The sequence below is a fragment of the Coptis chinensis genome, chromosome 7 (assembly GCF_015680905.1).
Source record: "Coptis chinensis isolate HL-2020 chromosome 7, ASM1568090v1, whole genome shotgun sequence".
Lineage (NCBI taxonomy): Eukaryota > Viridiplantae > Streptophyta > Magnoliopsida > Ranunculales > Ranunculaceae > Coptis > Coptis chinensis.
The window spans coordinates 24720665-24741858 of NC_141462.1; the positions used below are offsets into that span (position 1 = coordinate 24720665).

The 21194-nt window shown below is 37.3% G+C and overlaps 1 protein-coding gene and 1 pseudogene across 1 annotated transcript; both read left to right on the forward strand.

Moving 5' to 3' along the window:
- Positions 1-247: 247 nt before the first annotated feature.
- P5CS1 (delta1-pyrroline-5-carboxylate synthase 1) lies at positions 248-15168 on the forward strand. Its single transcript, XM_086569728.1, is given in 21 exon segments — positions 248-554; positions 817-888; positions 994-1097; positions 2507-2609; positions 2758-2919; positions 5001-5278; positions 6056-6206; positions 6380-6489; positions 6491-6542; positions 7149-7226; positions 9218-9307; positions 9779-9865; positions 10018-10104; positions 10192-10288; positions 10422-10525; positions 10696-10771; positions 13473-13623; positions 13704-13772; positions 14013-14079; positions 14170-14240; positions 14884-15168. Coding segments are annotated over 21 exon segments (2154 nt in total). The 5' UTR covers positions 248-503; the 3' UTR covers positions 14978-15168.
- Positions 15169-17125: 1957 nt separating this feature from the next.
- Positions 17126-19730, forward strand: LOC147486747 (exocyst complex component EXO70C1 pseudogene; annotated as a pseudogene).
- The last annotated feature ends 1464 nt before the right edge of the window (positions 19731-21194 follow it).

Here is a 21194-nt window from a genome sequence, read left to right on the forward strand (position 1 = left end):
ATTACCTACTTGTACGTGGCGACCAAGTTTCGACACTACACCCAACACTTTGTTTTCTTTTGTTGAAACATTTTAAGATAAGTAACTACCCATACGCCAGCAGTAGCATCTAGTACATTTTATCCCTTGTTGAACGTTTTACAAGCTAAGGTCTAACTTAAGGTAAGCTTCCAACAGGAGCAGTGAATTGACATTTGTGAGCCGCCAATACTCTTTATTCGAAAATGTGTTTTAGTTTATTTAGTTTATTTAGGGTTAAAACATAAAGCCCGGGTTCACGGATCCGTCAGTATATATACTCGTTATATATTTTTTCAGTTGACAGGTTCCCAGATGTTACATTTGACACCTATCCTCAAAATCTGAAACTCTTGAAACTCTCTCTCCTTCCACCGCTCTATATTTCCGAGTTCGCTCGCTCTCTCATAACTCTTATTAACTGAGTCATATAGGACGGACGGACGGACAGACGAACGAACGAACGAACGAACAAGCACCTCACCATGGATACTACTCGAACATTCGTTAAAGATGCCAAGCGGGTCGTCGTTAAGGTTCATTTTTGTCGTTGATTTTATTTTTAGGAAACTATAATTATTGAACTATGAAGCTTTGTATATTTGATTGTAATTTGAGATTGAACAGTTGTCTTTATTATTGTAATAATTCAACATTGTGTAGAGTAGTAGATTGTTAGTTTTTTTTTTTTTTACGTTATCTGTTTATATTTATATTTCACTGTGGCTAAGTTTAGGTAAGTTATATGAAGAGATCGATCTCTCAGTAGTTCTTGGCTTCTGATTTTGTTTCTTAAAGGTTGGAACAGCTGTTGTCACCCGATCCGATGGACGATTAGCATTGGGCAGGCTTGGAGCACTTTGTGAACAGGTTCTCTTTGAGATTAGTACTTACTGTGTTCTTTTCTTGAATTAATGGAAGAATGATAACTAGCTTATAATTTATTTCCTCTTGTTTTACTCAAATGACATGCAGCTTAAAGATTTAAACTCTCGAGGGTTTGAGGTTATTTTAGTGACTTCAGGTGCTGTTGGTGCTGGCCGCCAGAGGCTTAGATTCAGGAAATTAGTTAATAGCAGGTCTGCTTTCTTTTTTTGTTGAACTTTCTTCTATTGTGTTTATTTTCTGCATATCATTGAATATTTAACATTCTGTTGTCCATATTTGGATAATTTTCACACTATTCTAATTTTCTCGAGTCAACCAAATTTAATCGGTATGTGCATTCCTGGTAATCTATGTTGGATTGGTTTACCAGTTATCGTGGTCCTTATCATTGGATATTGAAAACAATCGTATATTCTATTTGGCTAGGTCCAACATGACTCGGATAAGCATATTATATTTAAAGTAGAACCTCTTGTGAAATTTAGAGGGGACTTGGAGGATTCAGGTAAGTATACAAGATAGTTCCAGCACTTGTTCAGAAGTCTGAATTTGAAATGCCTCTCCCTCCCTCCCTCCAGTAATCACGTTATACCATGACTCATTTCAAAGAGAAAGTGGCTTATTATTGGTCTTTCACTACATATTTGTAATGGGAGGTAGCTGATAAGTGATGATGTTTTACTGTTGCTTTAATATTTCATAGCTCTGTGTTAACTGTAACAGTCAGTATCCTTCCTTAATCCTCTGCTGATCTGGGGTGGAGAGCTCTTTTGAAAATCTTCGTCCTTATGGATGGTTCACCATCATGGTTATCAACTTTGTCTTTGTCAATTTCCTGAAATGGAGATGATATAAACTCTCTGGGATTATATACCTCCCTTAGCACGTGGTCATCTTTGCATTAAAAAATTGTTTGTAGACGGTTCACATGGTGTGTTTCCTGAACACCCCTGCTCCTTATATGCTAACCATATTTCATATGTAACTGCATGTCTGCATGATGGTTTCATTTGAAAACCAAACCCTTGTCTATTAATTATGTACTATTAAGAGAAGTGATACAGATGGAATGTATATTCACCTGGGACATCCCAACTAGGTTAGCACCATTAACTTAGGAACACTCATCACGTACTTACCACTCCAAAAAAGGTGATGGGGATTACACTTGTTATCGAATAATCACAAGCAAATAACAAGATGAAAGCCCCCCTCCCCCCCTTGATGAATAGGTCAAATGGTTCTTTATATTAACATTTATCGTATAAAGATATGCAGCTCAACAATACAGTTTATGTATAGAAGATTTCACTAAGAAAATTTTTCCTGGTTTGATTCATTTGGATTATGTATAATTTTGGTGGACCCTACTTGTTTTCCTGTCATCTTTGAGTTTTTGCTCACCGAAATGTTTCTCAGCCCTTGGAGAGGTAAGTTATAGCAGAGTGTTTGTTTGTTTGATCAATGTGCCTCAAGATAGTGGAATGAAGTTATAGTTGTATGTAAGTTACTTGCATCAGATTGTTTTTGGAGAAAAATGACAGTGTAGTTAAGAGATACTGCTCTCTTTTGGGAACTTGATTTTGTTAGAGTTTTGCAGCTTTGCTGATCTTCAAAAACCACAAGTTGAACTTGATGGAAAGGCATGTGCAGCTGTTGGGCAGAGTGGACTCATGGCTTTGTATGATGTCCTTTTCAGTCAGGTGAAGTTTATATACTCTCCCATGTCCCATTCTGAGAACTTGAGAAGTAATTTTTTGTTAGAAGCGCTTGCTATGTTCTAAACAGTTATGATTTCTCCATGCAACTCTGTGATTTTCTTTTCCATGTATGGACTACCATGTTGTGCAGCTCGATGTGACATCATCTCAGCTACTTGTAACTGACAATGATTTTCGAGATCCAGATTTCCGATTGCAGCTTAGTGAAACAGTGAATTCATTGTTATCTTTGAGGGTGGTTCCCATTTTCAACGAAAATGACGCAATCAGTACCAGGAGAGCTCCATATGAGGTATGTTGATGTCACTTCTGACATTGGATTTCAATCATTCATGGTTTTTATGGCATGCCCTACCCCAAGTGATGGTCAGCTTTCATTGACTTGAAGATTCCATCATCTTATGTGTGGGTTGGGGGTAAGTCTAATCTTAAATGAAATGGAAGGGATGCCAAATTCCAATAGTGATTGACTGCTGGGGTCATGTGAAAAAATAAAAATAAAAATAAATGGTACACTATTTTTCCAGTTATCTTTACTTCTAAGAAGCAAAGTCCCTTCCTCAGTAGAACATAACACAACTACAAGTAAGGTGCTTAAATGAATAACCGCTACTTGCCTCCAAAAGTGAAGCCCCAAGGAACCAAAGCCCTCTCAGCTACATAATATTTTTATCCATGTAGTCACACACAGGTGATTCCTACATGCCAGGGTTGAGCCTAGGTGATCGCATAGCACATTCACTCAGCTACTATTACTGATTTTCTCTTCTTTACAATTTTAATCATGCGTAAAGGTGTTTTTTTGTGTATTTTAATAATGCGAAAAAGTAATAAACAAACACAACTGTACAAGTAATTGTGGATTTTTATCAAGTATTTATCATCTATCTGTTTACAAAAACATAACTACATGAGTACAACTATATATTGCTATTTTTTTTATTGGTAAAGTATAGTATTTATATATATGTAAACAAAAAGAAATAGTATGAGATATCCTATAGTACAAGCTACTATGAAACTGAAAAGAAATAAACATAGAACAATATTGCCCTCATCTCATAATGGACTCCCATCTGCACATGAAGGCCTCAAAAGGGATGTGTCAAAACTTGTCGTACAACTATATATTGCTTATGAAAACTGAGACATTATAACATCAACATTTATGAACTGGAGCTATATAACTTCTATCATGAAGTCCAGAGGATTGAATGCACCAAGTGGGATGCGGATAGATTAATATGGAGGCTGATCATCTTCGGTTACTACACCTCTGGGGTTTCCACCAATCAAGATGGCTAGGCTGAGCTTGGAGGTGGCACAAACTTTAGCCGAGTGCCAGTATGGACGGTGGGGAAATTTCGGTTATTAGTACCTTAGATTTGAGACAGACAATTTTGTCGTAGTCACAAAAGAAATTCAACCTCTTGAATTTTGTTCAAATATGGTTTCTAGGGCATAAAAGGGTAGGGAAATGGGTAAGAGAGGGTTTTCGATGAAAATAAGTGAACAGAAAATTGATTGTTAGGCGATTTGAAATCAGGTTTATCATTAGGCCTTTCGACTGCACATAGGTAAGCATGGCCCAAGAAGATTGCCTAAGCTTCTTTAGCGGATTACTAAGGCGCAAATGAGCCTAGGACACCTAAGTGTTCCCTAGCGTGAGGCTCCCAACTAGCACTTAGCGTGTGCATTCTCCTTCGACATTTTGAACCTTATCCATAACCTTTAAGAACAGAGAAAGGATTTGCTGATTGGAGAAAAACTTAAGTTTGGACATGATGGTAGGCGATTATTAACCATAACTAGCATGACCTAGACTCCAAAGAGAAAAAGGAAGATAATGAAAGCTTAAAGATCTAGATTTCCAAGAAAAAGAATAGGATCAACTGATTCTCCAGACGTTAGACAAACAGGGAACAAAAGAAAATCGATTACAAAGAGGGTAATGACGTTTATTTGATTACAAAACTGGTGACTTTTAGATTATTTTACGTTTTAGAAATCGAGGACCTAGAGAAGGAATAGGTCGGTACTAGTGTTTCAATTATTGGTACATCAGTTACTCATACAACATGACATTGTTTAAAATCGCTGCTAATAAAATGTTGCTATTTATTTAAATGGAACCAACAGATGGTATGACTCCTCTCCTTGGCCTTAATGGTTTTAGTACGTTTAGGGTTTTTTTTTTTTTTTTAATCGGTATATTCAATTGATGTATTTCAATGATAACTTGGGATACTTTTCTGTCATTTCTTCTTCATTTTTTTTGGAAATGGGGGTTTGGTTGGGTTGGGTTGGGGTTGGGGTTGTCAAGTTTTGTACACTATTCTGCTGTTTCTGTCTAACTACGACTTTCATTTTCAGGATTCTTCTGGTATATTTTGGGACAATGACAGTTTAGCAGCTTTATTGGCTTTGGAGTTGAAAGCTGACCTTCTAATTCTGCTGAGTGATGTAGAGGGCTTATATAGTGGCCCACCCAGTGAACCAAATTCAAAGTTAATCCATACATACTTAAAAGAAACACATCAAGGAGAGATAACATTTGGGGACAAATCTAGGGTAGGAAGAGGGGGTATGACTGCTAAAGTTAAAGCTGCTGTATATGCAGCTCATGCTGGAATTCCTGTGATTATTACTAGGTATGTTTTTACCTTGAACTGTTTTTTTCGATAAAAAGTGCAATGAGATTTTAAAAGCTGGGAATGATACTTCTCTTGCAGTTGGCCACATTCAATAAATGAAACAGAAGTACTTTCATTTATTCCTTTGTTAGACTGCCAAATATAATGAAAGTACATAAAATTGAAGTGAGATTCGCATCTGCATGACACTAAGATGTCCCTATTAGTTTGACACCCGTTAGGTCTCTCACTCTTTCATCATGTCCCTTACCCCTAGGCCCTAGCCATGGAATTCACTCAGATCTATGGAAATGGACTTACAATTCCTTTTTGGAAGAAATAGACTTACAATCACTTATAATCAAGACTTATAATCACCCTTTTGGAAGAAATGCAAGGAATGAGGTCAACTACCAAGATAGGTATTCAATTAACAATCTGGTCCTCAAACCTCTTAACTCTTTTCTTCCTTACATGGAGAAGGCCATTTGAAATAAATGGCGACAATCTCTGAAGTCTGAACTGCAATAAATGTATACCCTGCTTGTCTTTAGGTAAATATATTGGAAATACAGAATCTCAGCCTTTTTTACTGTTGGGGATGGAGTCTTGGACCTTTACATCATTGAAATGGAAGTACTTGTTAGCATATAGGAATTTATTTGAACTATTCCTGATTGAATAGGTAATTAGGACTTAATTTTGTGTAAGGTGTGGGGAAGCTACGTTGCAGTTATATACATAAGTTCGCCTTACTCCTGAACACTAACTTATTCTTTATTTTTATTTTGGAAGTGGCTTTGCAACTGACAACATTATAAAAGTGCTTCAAGGAGAGAGGGTTGGAACTCTCTTTCATCAGGATGCACATTTATGGACTCCACTTAAAGAAGTTGGGGCACGTGAGATGGCAGTTGCAGCAAGGGACTGTTCCAGACGGCTTCAGGTGAAGTTTACTGTTTACAATGTCAACGTCAAGTCTTGCACTTTCTCGTACTTTGGAAAATTGACGTCCTGTTTTACAATTTGAGAATTCTTTGTAACTTTTCATGTGCGCTCATTTGAAGCCAATTGTGATGACTGTTCGACTCTAAATTACTTAAACAATTTGCATTTCAGGGCTTGCCTTCAGAAAAAAGAAAGAAAATTTTGCTGGACATAGCCGATGCTTTGGAGGCAAATGAAAACATGATCAGGGCTGAGAATGAAGCTGATGTTGCTGCAGCAGCTGGCTGGGTATGACAAGTCACTGATATCTCGGTTGGAGCTGAAGCCAAGGAAGGCAAGGCATAGCTGACTTGCTAAAATTCTATCTTAGTACTAAATTGAGTTTGTTGAGATGTATAGTGCCACATGGAATATCTAAACCTTGGTAAAATAGTTTTTTAGTTCCTGCTGATGCTCTACTCATTGCCAATTATTTTTGAGTCTGGATGCTCCATAAGCTAATATTGGGGCAGACAATTTCAGTTTGTCCAAAGGCCCGTTTACTCCACATCACACAATAATGTCATTCCATGTATGAGGCTCATAAGTAATGCCACACGTGAGAAGGCATTTTGCGATTTATATTCCGACATGGAATATTTAAAGCCTTGCAAAATAATTCATAATTTCCTCGGACCACTCCAATCATTGCCAATTAGTTTTGGGTTGGATGCTCCAAAGTTTGAGAAATTTTATCCTTTACAAGTTTGTTTTTTGTAACTATGTACATTGTTTGCCTCTTGTGGTTGTTTTGCCTCGCACACCATTTTCATTGTGCATATTAATCTTCTTATATGACATGTTTTCCTGCTATTCTTTATGTACGCCTTCTGTTTTTGGCTTTACCTTTTTTTAATAAACTAAGATGCTATTGTTGATTTTGGTGCATTCTACTTTGCAGATTTCAGGTTTGGCAAAATCAATTCGTGTACTCGCAGACATGGAAGAACCAATTGGTCAAATTTTGAAAAGAACAGAGGTAACAGAAGTGAAATGTGAGGATTTAGTTTTCCACCATCGTCTGTTTCCTGTATAGACTGTGGATACAGATCCATAATGAGTTTTACATAAACTTTGTTAAAGTATCACCCTGACATGAAATTTTGAAAAGAACAGAGGTAACAGAAGTGAAATGTGAGGATTTAGTTTTCCACCGTCGTCTGTTTCCTGTATAGACTGTGGATACAGATCCATAATGAGTTTTACATAAACTTTGTTAAAGTATAATCCTGACATGAAACTCATTATAAAAAATGTTTAAGTCGTTCACACCATCAACTTTAAAGAACTGTGTCAAGATACTTTGGTGCTCTTGCAATATGCATGTTCCATAATGTTTCACACATTTTGGTGCTGTTGCAATATGATGGTTAGGGGTTTTTAGGTCTTGGTCCATTCTCATATTTAGGCTTTGGTCCATGATAAGTCGTTGATTGGCTTTGTCCCTTTTCTGTCAGTTGACCATTATTAGTTGGCTGTAGTCAATGTGTGAGTATTTTCACTAATACCTAGGATGCCCTTGGACCAAAGCCTAATGTAGCGACTGATAATAGGATCAATCTCTAATCTGGTACTTATTGTTTGTAATCTTTCGTCTCATCATCATTTTCTAATCCGTTTGTGAGATGGGTAGGTCTTTGTAATTGGTGGAACATAGGGTGCTTGTGTGAAGTCAAGTGGTGTCTTGCTGCTTAGACCGGATAATCTTCTATTCATTATTATAGTATTATATAAAGTAAACTTTACTGATCGGAAAAAAAACCATCTCCTTCAGATTCCCTTCACCACCACGACCGCCAACTTCTATCACCATCTCCACCACTATCCTTGAAATCAAACGAAGCACTTAAGAACAAAAGAATGGTGTAACCTCACAATTGTAAATCATCAAATCTACATTTAACCAAGAACACTCCCAATACCATTTTCCCGAAGCAATTCCCAAATCTCAAATTTAAGTAGAAGCCTCTCTTTGGTTCTCAAAATTAGCTTAATGTCACTCATTGTTGGACCGAATTGCCTCACCAGTCTAACAATGGGTATATTTGGACTTCACGGAATTTAATAGTGACTGTAGAAGAAGAAGATGGAAAAAGACAACGTGAGATTTGTTTTTTCTTCCTTCGGAAATAGAGTTTAGATTTACGATAGGAAATAAAATGGGCTTGTTACAAGAGGAAGAAGATGGTGCGAGAAGAAGATTTTCACTACCCTTTTCTTCAAACAATCTCCAAATCTCATAGACAACATTTTTATAATGAGCTGGAGGGTGGTGGTGGTGGTAATGAGGAGATTAATGGTAAAAGCAATAGTTTGATTAATACTAGCTGTTGCGTCATGGTCATTGGCCTCAAAATGTGTGACAAGGGTATTATGGGCATTTAACAAAATACCAACACTTGACTCACAGTTAACGTGGTCAAGTAAGAGGAAGATTGAAGGCTAATCTGCTATCAGTTGTGTACCTGATGCATCTAAGTTCCAAGCCCTTGTTTTAGTTCCATATTGGTTCATATATTATTAGGACTATTTCTAATTATGTTTAGATATTGTTTTGATGTTTTTAGCATATGTTATTTTTGGAGTTATATTTAATTCCGAAAATTAGGATTATTAGTTTCTAAATTTGAATTAGAAGGCTAGCTTCTAAATTCATAGTCTCTTTAGCTATAAATTGAGTTGTAGGTCATTGGCCATAGTTAGAGTTGATGAATAATAAAGTTTGAGTGTTAGAGAAAGGTTTTCTCAATTGAATTCTTGTGAGAGTTCGTGTTCTTCGCGAGGAACAAGGTTGTTGAACCCTAAAATTGACATAGGCATTGGAATTAGGTTCCAAATTCATATCTTGGTCATACGTGACCATCAGTACCAAAGCCTAAATATGGCATTTATTACAGGGACCAAAAGCTAAAATGCCTGTTGGTTATCACTTGCTCTAGAACTTCTTGTAATATGTACTCTTACATCCAGCTTGCAGATGGGCTTATCTTGGATAAAACATCATCTCCATTGGGCGTTCTACTGATTGTGTTTGAATCTCGTCCAGATGCACTTGTTCAGGTAAGAGGAAAATTTAATGTTGCATTGTTTTTTTATAGAGAAATATTAATAAGGAATAATAACTGGAAAGAAAATTGTTTCTGTGTTGAAAATTGTGAGATTCTGTTTTATTGCATTAAAAAGCAGAAAACAAATAAACTTTAATTTTGAAAGATTAATTATGCCTCTTTCCTACACTCAGTTTGGTTGGTTTTTGTTTCTAGAAATGATATGTACCCTACCGTTCTAAACTATAAGGCACTTCAAAAGGTATCAAAATTTTGTTACAACAAATTTGAACCAAACTTGAAACGTTTTTGTAATTTTGAAAACTATGTATACTGCTTGCATTCCAAATTTCCAATAGATGCTTACAGGTACAAATACCAATATCATGAACTCATTAGAATCATATTAGTTGAGAAATGGAGTCGTTTCCTGTCAGACGGTGTTGTTTTACTGATACTCACTTATTTTGGTCCGACTTAATAGATAGCATCATTAGCGATTCGGAGCGGGAATGGGCTCCTCTTGAAAGGAGGAAAAGAAGCTAAGCGTTCCAATGCAATCTTGCACAAGGTTTATTTTGCTTAGATGTGTTGTTTTTAGTAGTAATTTTCATGTTTTATTTCTTCTCCTTTTTTTTTTTTTTTTTTTTTTTTTTTGTTGTTGTTATTATTATTTCCACTTGATGCAATGATGCTATATATGTTTTCTTGCCCCTCCTTTAGGTTATTACCGCAGCCATTCCGGAAAATGTCGGTGAAAAGCTTATTGGACTGGTTACTTCAAGAGAGGAAATTCCTGATCTACTTAAGGTAGGTAGTGTGATTAGGGAACCCAGACAAATGATTATTTCCTTTTATTACTCATAGAACTTAAGTCAGTATCTACTCTCTGTACAGCATGATGATGTGATAGATCTTGTGATCCCAAGAGGCAGCAACAAACTGGTTTCCCAAATCAAAGAATCAACCAAAATTCCTGTTCTTGGTCATGCTGGTATGCTTACTAATGGTTTGGTTTCATTTGAATATCTGCATGTTTTCTCTAGTTTGATGCATACGCTCACAATGCTTAAGGATGGTCTGTAGAGGTATATACCATATGATACTTAAGTTGCTTGATTGCCCAGATGGAATTTGCCATGTCTATGTTGATAAGTCAGCTAACATGGATATGGCAAAACAAGTTGTTTTGGATGCAAAGATCGACTATCCTGCAGCCTGCAATGCAATGGTAATTTTTCGACCCATTCCTTTTGATCGACAACATGTTTTATGGGTGTATCTATATGGGTTTAGTTCTTTCAGATCTAGTTTCCTGTCTATACCTGAGATTAATTGTCTTTATTTCCCTGTTTGTGAAATACTACATATACTCATTGTGGCTCACCTTGCTATTTACAGGAAACACTTCTTGTGCACAATGATTTGGTGAAAACTAATGGTTTTAATGAGCTCATTGTAGGACTTAACACTGAAGGTATTGATTTCCTTGTTTACATAATTCATTAGGAAAAGGGGGAATAAAACTGACCATACTTTGTATAGAAATTGGATTTGTTGGAAAAACAGGACTGGTTATACTTTGTTAAGAACAAGATTTATAGCCAGGATTCTTCATTCTATTCATTTTCGGGGGAGAATATTCAATAATTATTCCTTCTTGCGTAGAACTTGTTTTGTGGAAAAACAAGACTTGAGGAAAAAAAAGAGAGTAAAAAGTACATGTACAAAAGGAGATGGGGAAGATTCTGCTTCATTATTCAAATATTGACATTTTAAACTAGGTTGGCGCCTCCAAAGGCATTCAACTCTAGCGCAACCAACCCTCTTAGAATTATAATTGCTTATGTTAGGAGACTCTAATGTAAAATGGAAGGTGGGCCTTGAGTCACACAGGAAGGTACGCTTCGTGTGTGAACTACTGCTTGATTAGCACAACCATATGCACTTTATGATACCTGGATAGAATGCTGACATTGGTATTGATATGTGGAAGATATGGTAGGATGCACCTCAGATGTTCCCCATGTATTTCTCACCTATCCCCTTCATGAGCCAAAAAAGAGAAGGGAAAATAAGAGAAAGGAGCGGTACGAAAATATAAGAAAATTCCTTATTTCCAACTACTTATTATCTCTCTTTTTTCTGAATTTCTTTCTTTTAAGCAAGCAAGTCTCAGACTAATATCAATAGTAGCATTCTGAACTTCTTTCTAGAGTCTATTTACCTCTTCATTTCTTCAAATCAAGCCAAAAGAAAAGTTGTATTCTTTGGTCTTTTTTTCATCTTTGAAGGATTTTTGTTTTTCCCAATTGGGTAAAGTAAGTGAAGAGGAGAATATGTACATAGATAGGTTTGTAGTATGTGGACTGTGTATCCATATTCGTTCCCTATACTTTAAATTGAAATCCTTACTTGATTCTCACATCTGTTTTGCGGTGCTTTTAGCTTAGGGCTGGTCATCGAGCCCAGCTGCTCGTGAGTAACTCGAGCTTGGCTCGTCTCAAACTCGTCCGCGCAAAAGTATGAGTCAAGCTTGAGCTTAATTTAAAGCTCGTTCTATATCACGAGTAGCTCATGAGCTACTCGTTCTAGTTCGAGTCGAGCTCGAGTTTGAGTAGCTCGTGTGCTACTCGTTTTATAAGCCCATACCCAGTACATAATTTATAATTTATACCCAACTATAATTTATAATTTATACCCGTTTTAATGTTTTATACACTTTTTTTTAGTTTGAGTTCAAATGAACATAACTGCGTTTGAGCTTGAGCTCGAATCCGATATTAAACTCGTTGTGCAAAACAAGTCGAGCTTGAGCCCAATATTAAACTTGAAGTCGAGTTCGAGTCGAGTTTCTATAGGTGCGAGCCGAGCTTGAGCATGGCAAAACTCGACTCGGGTAGCTCGATGACCAACCCTATTATTAGCTATGTTGTATCTGGGCATCAAAGTTTGCACCAGTGAATTAGTTTCCAATTTCCTTTAGTTCTTACATTTTTTTTTTAATTGGCAATGCTTTTGAACTATTCAGTATTTTTGAAGGTAAGTTGTGACTTCTTTTAGTGTTAATTAATAAAATGATTGTAACATACGCTTGCGGTGAATGTGGGACCTTTTTCTATAACTTCGGGCACACACAAAAACACCTAAGGAATGATCACCCGGTCTTAAGGGATAAATTTTTGTTTGGCGGCAGACATTAAATGTTTTTATGTTGGCAATGCTTTTGAACTATTCAGTATTTTTGAAGGTAAGTTGTGACTTCTTTTAGTGTTAATTAAAAAATGATTGTAACATACGCTTGCGGTGAATGTGGGACCTTTTTCTATAACTTCGGGCACGCACAAAAACACCTAAGGAATGATCACCCGGTCTTAAGGGATAATTTTTTGTTTGGCAGCAGACATTAGATGTTTTTATGTTGTTAAGCCTGTGTGTATGTACCCGAGTGGGTTATTTTCATGAGTTCTCATGATTGTAAGGCTTTGAGCCTATTATTATTGTAGTCGTAGTCAGGATTCTCCCTCTAATGATCATAGTCTTGGGGAGGTATGTAACTCTTTGAAGTTTAGGGTCTGCCTAAACCCCATAACCATTTCAAAAAAAAAATTAATAAAATGATTGTAAATGACATATAATATGTGAAAATGACATATTATATGTAAAGAGTAGGAATTACCTTTTTTGAGTTTTTTTCCCATAGTTCATTATTTGATTCCAAATTAAGAGCAATGCCTATTGTATCCTCTTCAAATTCTACTAATTCACCTGCCATTACTTCATCAAGATCATGAATACGAGCAATGTCATCACCTACTTGAAGTACGGTGCCGGTATTAACAATTTTGACCTCTCTATTATTTTGCTCAATACGTTCACGGATAATATTACCAATTCCGTCGGCTCGAAGGGTTACCATGAGTCTTGCTTAATTCTTTTTCAGAAGCAAAGGAAAAATCAATAAATAATGCCTACAATAGAAGTACTAATCCGTCTTCTCTGAAATGCGATATTCAAAATTTTGAGTTGCATAAAATTTTCGGTAGTAAACAACATACCATATTATATACGAATGGCAAATGATTGCTTGAATATGAGGATTTATTATTTATATAGATTTTCCTGTAAAGAAATTGAGGGATCAAGTAACGTGCTCTTAAATTATTTGCATGTCACAGGTGTTACTTTATATGGGGGACCCAGAGCGAGCACTTTGTTAAATATTAAAGAGGCGCATTCATTTCATCAGGAGTACAATTCCATGGCTTGCACAATTGAGATTGTGGATGATGTTAATGCAGCGATTGATCATATACATCGTCATGGAAGGCATGCTACACCTCCAAATTTATTTTCTATGCTTTGTTAGAGAAAGAAGTGAGTTGATATATCGTTTGACTTGTTTTCAGTGCACATACGGATTGCATCGTTACAGAAGATCGGGAATCTGCTGAAGCCTTTTTACATCAGGTTGACAGGTAAGCTTCTTACATCTGATCTGTTTGCAGTGAAAGAATAATATGACAATTTACGAATGCACTGTAGAGGCAATGTTTGTATGCCGTTGTTTCATTTATCTGTTCTCTTTCGGACTTGATGCACTTTTCTTTTGACTTTTGAAACTTTTTGCACATATTTACATCCTCTTGTTTCAAATAAAAGCTATATCTAGATATAAGTACTGAAGTTTTGAATTTTGGATGCATCTATAATGCCAGTGCTGCAGTCTTTCATAATGCAAGTACACGATTCTGTGATGGAGCTCGTTTTGGGCTTGGCGCCGAGGTAGTGTTTGTCGTAGTACTTGCTTTATCTGTTGTTTTAGTTTTCATGTTCTCCATTTGTAATTGCTTGTGCAATTTAATTGATGAACAGGTTGGCATAAGTACGAGTAGAATTCATGCACGAGGGCCTGTTGGAGTTGAAGGGCTTTTAACAACTAGATGGTATGTACATGCATTATTGTCTCTTCAAAAAAAAAATGGCAGCTCTGATATCACTTGGGGTTTCTCTAGGGCTCGTAAATGAGTTGAGATCCTTGGGCTCGGCTTGCTTACAACTCTCTCATGTGGCTATATGAGCTAGCTTTTAGCATTTTAGATCTCTTTTTTAAATAAAAAAAAAATGGAGCCTGAACATAGTGAAGCAAGGCTCGGTTTTCCTACAAGGTAAGTTAAGCATGCTACTCGGGCTCTGCTCAAGCTCGTTCACATAAGTATATGGCCAAGCCTCAACAGATCTCGAAGCTCGTTTAATTAAGAAGTTGAGCCTGAGAATCCTGAAGCTCGTTAGGCTCAAATCCCAGCCGTAGGCGTCACCTTCCAATGCTTACTGCTTGTTGGTTCTTAAAATCACCTGGGATAGCTTAAGTTAGAATGGTAACCGTGTTTTAAGGTTAGAACTTTCATGAATTATTTGTAATGGTATGCAAATATGTTGAGAGTGAGTGTGTCCCACTATTCCAATCAGCAGAGAATGAAATATTCGGAAAAATACCACTGATTCAACAACACAAAGGAAAACAGTTCTTATGTGATCTCTGTTGGATTCGTTTTACCCTTGAAATTCTAACGTGCTCCTCATTTGTAGGATTTTGAGAGGAAGTGGACAAGTGGTGGATAGTGATAAAGGGGTCATCTACACGCATAAGAACATTGAATTGCAGTCTCAAGTGGTTATATGAAGCAAGGGTCGTCAAAACTGGTGCCCTTCCTGTTAATTTATTGTTACTGGTCTGTTCCAATCCTTGTATTTCAATTATTATTGTTCATGTAGTTCTATTTATAGACCTGAGTGCCTGTTTGTAACAGGGGGTCTTCAAACAATAAGGGTCCCCATCATCCTTAACTAATGTCTATATCCTGTTTCACTGCATGAAGTTTCTTTGCTGATTCGCAAGCAATCTGCTAGTTTTTAGTGGCTGTAAAGCTGGGATATTCCCGAGTTCTGTTAAGCTTTGTGTTTTCCAGTATGTACGCATGGATACGTTTTCACTTACCACAGAATGCGCATCTATCTCTGATTTCATGGGCAACGAACATGCACATTTCGTGGCCAAGTTCAACGCAACACTGGGTGTAGGATCAGTTCTTCCAAACAAAAATCAAACGGCCCTACGAATTAACTAGTTTTCAAGTGAGCCTGTGTCTATGCAACCTAAGAGTCCCCATTCGGGGTAATTAGCCAAGTGATCCCTGGAATTTCTCGGGTAATTAGCCAAGTGATCCCTGGAATTTCAAATTTGTGGGCAATAGACATTGCATTGTCATTTTAGGATATTGACAACCGTGCAATTTCATGACATTTAGAATGTTCTGCTGTTTTTATGTTTTTGCTCGCCCACTATTTGCACTTATCAAAAAACAGGATAGCGCTAGCTATCCTGGATGTATTCTTACTCTCTACATATTTGGCAGTATACTGCTGCTTAAACCACCCCTTCTTCCGTGACTGAATTACTTCGTGGACCATATCTTCCCACACCCCTTGGATTAGTTACTATCTCTTGTATGTCTCATATTTGCTGGAAAAAATGAAATCCCGCAACCAGTTATGTTTAAAGAAGAAGACACCACATCATCTTCCATTACCAAAAGCTCTTACAGTTACAAATGTATAAACAGCGCATCATTTCCTTGGAAGGAAATGCTGAAGTAGTTAATCTTTTGAGAACAAGAATGCTTTTGTGCAATAGACCTATAGGAGACAAGTTTATGTAAGCTTAACATACTTGTTTTCTACTAAGTTTAGAGTTAGTGGTAGTACGGGAAATGGAAGAGCACACTTCGTGTGGAACAAGAGGCGAGAACGTTAGCCTATTGTGATAATCCTGCTGGTTTTATGCAGCAGTTCTAGTTGGAATTCTACTTTACAAGGGTATCCACTGCTGGTTATGTGATAGGTTGGTTAGATAGATTACTTTAGATATAGTCGAGGATTTGGAACGTTGAAATTTGATCAAGTGTGCTTCAGCCTCCTTTTGATATACACAAAAATCTGCTCTTTCTACAAGTTGGAGCCTGTAGATTGATTGGTGACTACTTCGAAAGATTTGTTGGTATAATGGTATGCGTTTAGAATGATAACTCAATTAAACGAAAATAGAAGTACGCGACGGTAGATATGCTTCATTTTGAACTGGCAATCTTCCCTTATTGTGTGTCTTAAGAAAACAGTGTTCTTCAAATTTGGCAAACCCAAAGGACACAATTCGATAATTATTGTGCATCCTACAAACTGGGAAAATTGAGACATGCCCGCGGTAAATTTGCTTGGCTTTAGCTTCCGGCTCAACAGCCTGATCACAATCCCGTTGAAGTATTTGAAGTATGACGATGTGCACTCTTATATATTGTTGACGTATGTAAAGTCCCACGTTTCTATAAATATTTTGGGATACCAAACTGAACCGTATCTAGTCTTTTCTATTCTCATGTACTGGGATACCTTAACATCAAGGTAAGTTAAGTATATATATAAAACTCTAGGTAGAGTATGAGTTAATGCTCTCTAATCCTATTATTCTAACATCTACTTTTTTTTATTCTTCTTTTTACTGGTTTTTCTATTACAACAATGTCACAACTCTCCTAGCATTATAACCACTAACACTTACAGTGAGTTTCTTTTCATTTCATCTCTATTACCAAGCGCACTCCTGCCCTCCAACAATTACTTCTCATCAATTCCATCCACCATCATCGGGCAGAATACAAAATAGAGTAACAAAACAAATGTGAGGGAACGAGATTCTAGGTGGAAAACGTGAGAGAAGGTGGTAAGCATCAATGGTGGTGCGCATTAATCTGAGAGTCTAGATACTAAAAATATACAATAAACAAACGTGCAAGTGATGGCGGGAAGAAACATAAGACCCAAAGTAAGCGGAGTCAACTGTTTCCTTTCATTATCCTAATCTGTACACCTCTAATTCTGACCGTTTCAGTCCCTCCAAAATGAACCAACAATTGTCCTTCATTCTCGCTCACCCGCCTTCTCATCTTTCATTCTCTCTTGTTCCTCTTCCTCCTTTCTCCATTTCCAACAACAATAACCAAACTCAGAGAAAAAAAACACACCAAGAACACAAGATGTTCAGATCAAGACATTCTGCTTCTATGGACAAAAACCATATTACTAACAACCACAACCTCTCCGAAAAATCTAGTAGTTTTTCGTCTCGTGAAGACCCAAAACAGGAGTCCCCAGATCATCCTTCATCCACAGACATTGATCGAAAATCAACAGACACTCACCAGGAAACAATCAGAGAAGAGAATGAGCTGTTGGAAAATGACATGATCCAATATGATTCTTCTGCGGAGGATGTCGATACCAGTCTTGTTAAACTCTCCGAAGAGGTGGATCAATTCCTTGAAGACGTTGCCGCGAAAAATCTGCCTAGTGAGGTCCCCAGTTGTCTTGAAAAATTTGCAAAACTTGTGCAAGTGGAGATTGTGAAATGTGTTTCAGGGGAAACTCAATCCAAGTTGATTAATGATTCGTCCGATGAGGTTGAAACCTCTATTTTTGATTCAGTAGAAAGGATCTATAAACTCACAAACGCGTTTGGTGAGTTTCGGTTTGAGGAGAAAAAAGAAATAGAATGTGTTTCTTCTTTACTGAATCTTACAAGTACTGTCTTACAAGGCGCAATGTCCTTCTTGGAGGAAGAGTTTCGCACTATTCTTGGTGTCTCTAAAAAGACTGATTCAGAATACGGCGATGGCAAGTCAGCCTCGTCATCCAAGCGGTCTACATCATCCTCTTCTTCATTCACTGATCCTGATCGTTGTGTCCTACCTGAATCCCCATCTGAAGAGGACAATTTTCCAGGGTACTCAATGGAAACTGTCACAATTTTGAAGAAGATTGCAACAGCAATGATTTCATCTGGTTACGAGGCAGAATGCTGTCAAGTGTACGGCGTGACGAGGCGAACTGCTATTGAAGAAAGGTTGAAGAAGCTAGGATTCGAGAAGTTTAGCATTGAAGATGTACAGAAGATGAATTGGGAATCTCTGGAAGGTGAAATTGTGACTTGGATTAAGGTAATTAAGCAAGGCGTCAACACTTACTTGCCTGGTGAAAGGAAGCTTTGTGAACAAGTATTTTCAGAGAAACTGTTAGTTTCAGGAAACATGTTCAACAATCTCACGAGGAATATTATTCTTCAGCTTCTAAACTTTGCTGAAGCTGTAGCCATGACGAAAAGATCTGCGGAGAAGTTGTTCAAATTTCTTGACATGTATGAGACACTGAGAGATCTCATTCCCACCACGGACGAGTTTTTAGCCGAAGATTCAACTCATGACACAAAAGGGGAGACTCAATCAGCTCGCAGACGTCTTGGTGAGGCCGCAGTGGGGATATTCTGCGATTTGGAGAACTCAATCAAGAGTGATGTTGCTAAAACTCCAGTCCCAGGCGGTGCGGTTCACCCCCTAACCCGTTACACGGTGAACTACATAAAATATGCCTGTGAGTACAAAGACACCTTGGAACAAGTCTTTCAAGAACACCAAAAGATGGTATCAGATGAAAATGAAGCACCACCTGATGGGGACAACACCGTGCTACCCGTCCATAATCTTCCATCCCCGACGGTAAAGCCATCTCCATTTTCGGAACAATTGATGACAGTTATGGATCTACTCGACTCCAATCTTGAATCCAAATCGAAGCTGTACAAAGACCTTTCTTTAAGCTACATTTTCTTGATGAACAATGGAAGGTATATTATGCAGAAGATCAAAGGATCAGCTGAGATTTTCGAGTTGCTTGGCAACACGTGGACAAGAAAAAGATCATCCGATCTGCGACAATACCACAAGAACTATCAACGAGAGACTTGGAGTAAGGTGTTGGGATGTTTAAAAGATGAAGGGTTGCATGTGAATGGAAAGGTAGCTAAGCCAATACTTAAAGAAAGGTTTAAGAGCTTCAATGCTATGTTTGAAGAGATACATAAGGCTCAAAGCACATGGATAGTGAGTGATGAACAACTCCAGTCAGAGCTTCGAGTCTATATCTGCAGTGATTATTCCTGCATATCGATCTTTTTTAGGTAGGTTTCGGCAACATTTGGATGCTGGAAGGCAGACAGAGAAATATATAAAGTTTGGACCAGAGGATATTGAGACTTATATCGATGAATTGTTCGATGGGAACCCGTCATCCTTGATGAGAAGGAGAACATGATCAAGGCAAGAAGAAGAACAGAGGTAAGTTTTGATGTTAAAAGAGGGAGAGAAACAGAGGGAGGTGATTTATTAGGTGTTATGTTACTTGGTTTACATTTTCTATATGGTACTTTGCCTCATGTTTTTGGTGATATGTACTGCTTGTATTCCTGACTTTATGAACATGTTGTAATGTAATATAGACTTGATTCTTATTCATGATTCAAAATTAATTGATTTTGCATTTGAGCTCCTGATGTGTGATAATTTAAATGAATGGTTTTACTATTCTACTGCTGTAACAGAGGATTCTACATTTCTACCAGTATTTGTCATGAAAAGGTATTATGTTTGATACTTTTATATTTTAACTGTTGCAATAGTTACAAAGATCTGATTATGATCAATCTAATTCAAGTCAGCCTCATTGGTGAATGATAATTGATCCGAGCTTTAATCAAGTGATCTTTGCCTACTGGATCATTTACAGTCTAGATTGTATGTAAGTTCCACAAATACGTACATATTTGAGAAGTGAGAATTCACGTACAAGCAAATGAGCAACCGGAACTCGAGACTACCCTTGAATCTGGTCACGCAGGCCAGGGACATCCTATAGAGTTGCATGCGCTAGACACATAAACTATTACTTGCGTAGTTTGCATTAACAAACTTAACAAATACTCAAAACGAAAGAGCCAATAACTGATTGAGAATGTCACTACTACAATGGAGAACGTAAAAGTATTGACAAGCACGTATAGCAAACACATCAACTGTGGGATAGACTCCGGACTGATGGACATATATGGCATACACCCTAAAGCCTATGCGACAGCAAGCAATGGCTTCTACCGTAGGCACACAACACTCAGCAAACTTGTTTACCCCTTTATTAAGGAAGAAACTAGACCATTATATCGAAAAGAAGGTTTGGACTGCTGCTTATTCGCATTGTAAAGGTAGTTGTCGAAATGTTTTGTTAAAATATAAATATATCCATCGGAGCACGTCAATAGAGCAATAGTGTGGTTGGCGTGTCCAGGGTGACCACCGAGATTTTTAATATCACTATCTTACAAGAAACTTTTAAGATACCAAGCACATACCAAGGAAGTGAAAGAACTGTCAGGGTCATTGCCTCCTCCATAAATTCCTCAAAATAAACAAACAGAAAATGATATAAACTGACTTGATATGATATTGATGAACATAAAATTAAACCACACTTCAGGACGACTAACAAGTTTGATTAGCTTAATTAAACACTCCATTAGTAAAGACACATACTTTTTACCTATGTTACATAACTAGCTAGCACTGATTCTAAAAGTGAAGCTCCATTGATATGATGAGAAATTCACTAGTTTCCTGTGTCCAAACTCCGAAGGACTCATTGCTAGTGCTGTTTCTTATTTTACATTTTTCATACGAATTGTACATCCACTGCTCCACATTGAGGAAATTTTGAAGATGGAAAAATAAAGGAAAGAACAACGCAGCAAAACTAAAAAAAACAATCAATTAATCAATTAATGAAAGCATGATTTTACAAGACTATACAAGTATGGAGACTGTAACTAACAGGGAAAAAACACAGTATGACATGGGAATAGGGAACACATTACAAAATTTATTAAACAAAGGCACCACCATCACAAGCGCAGCCATCAACTCCCCCTTGGGTAGGTCCAGCAGTACTGAGACAGCAGCAAGCAA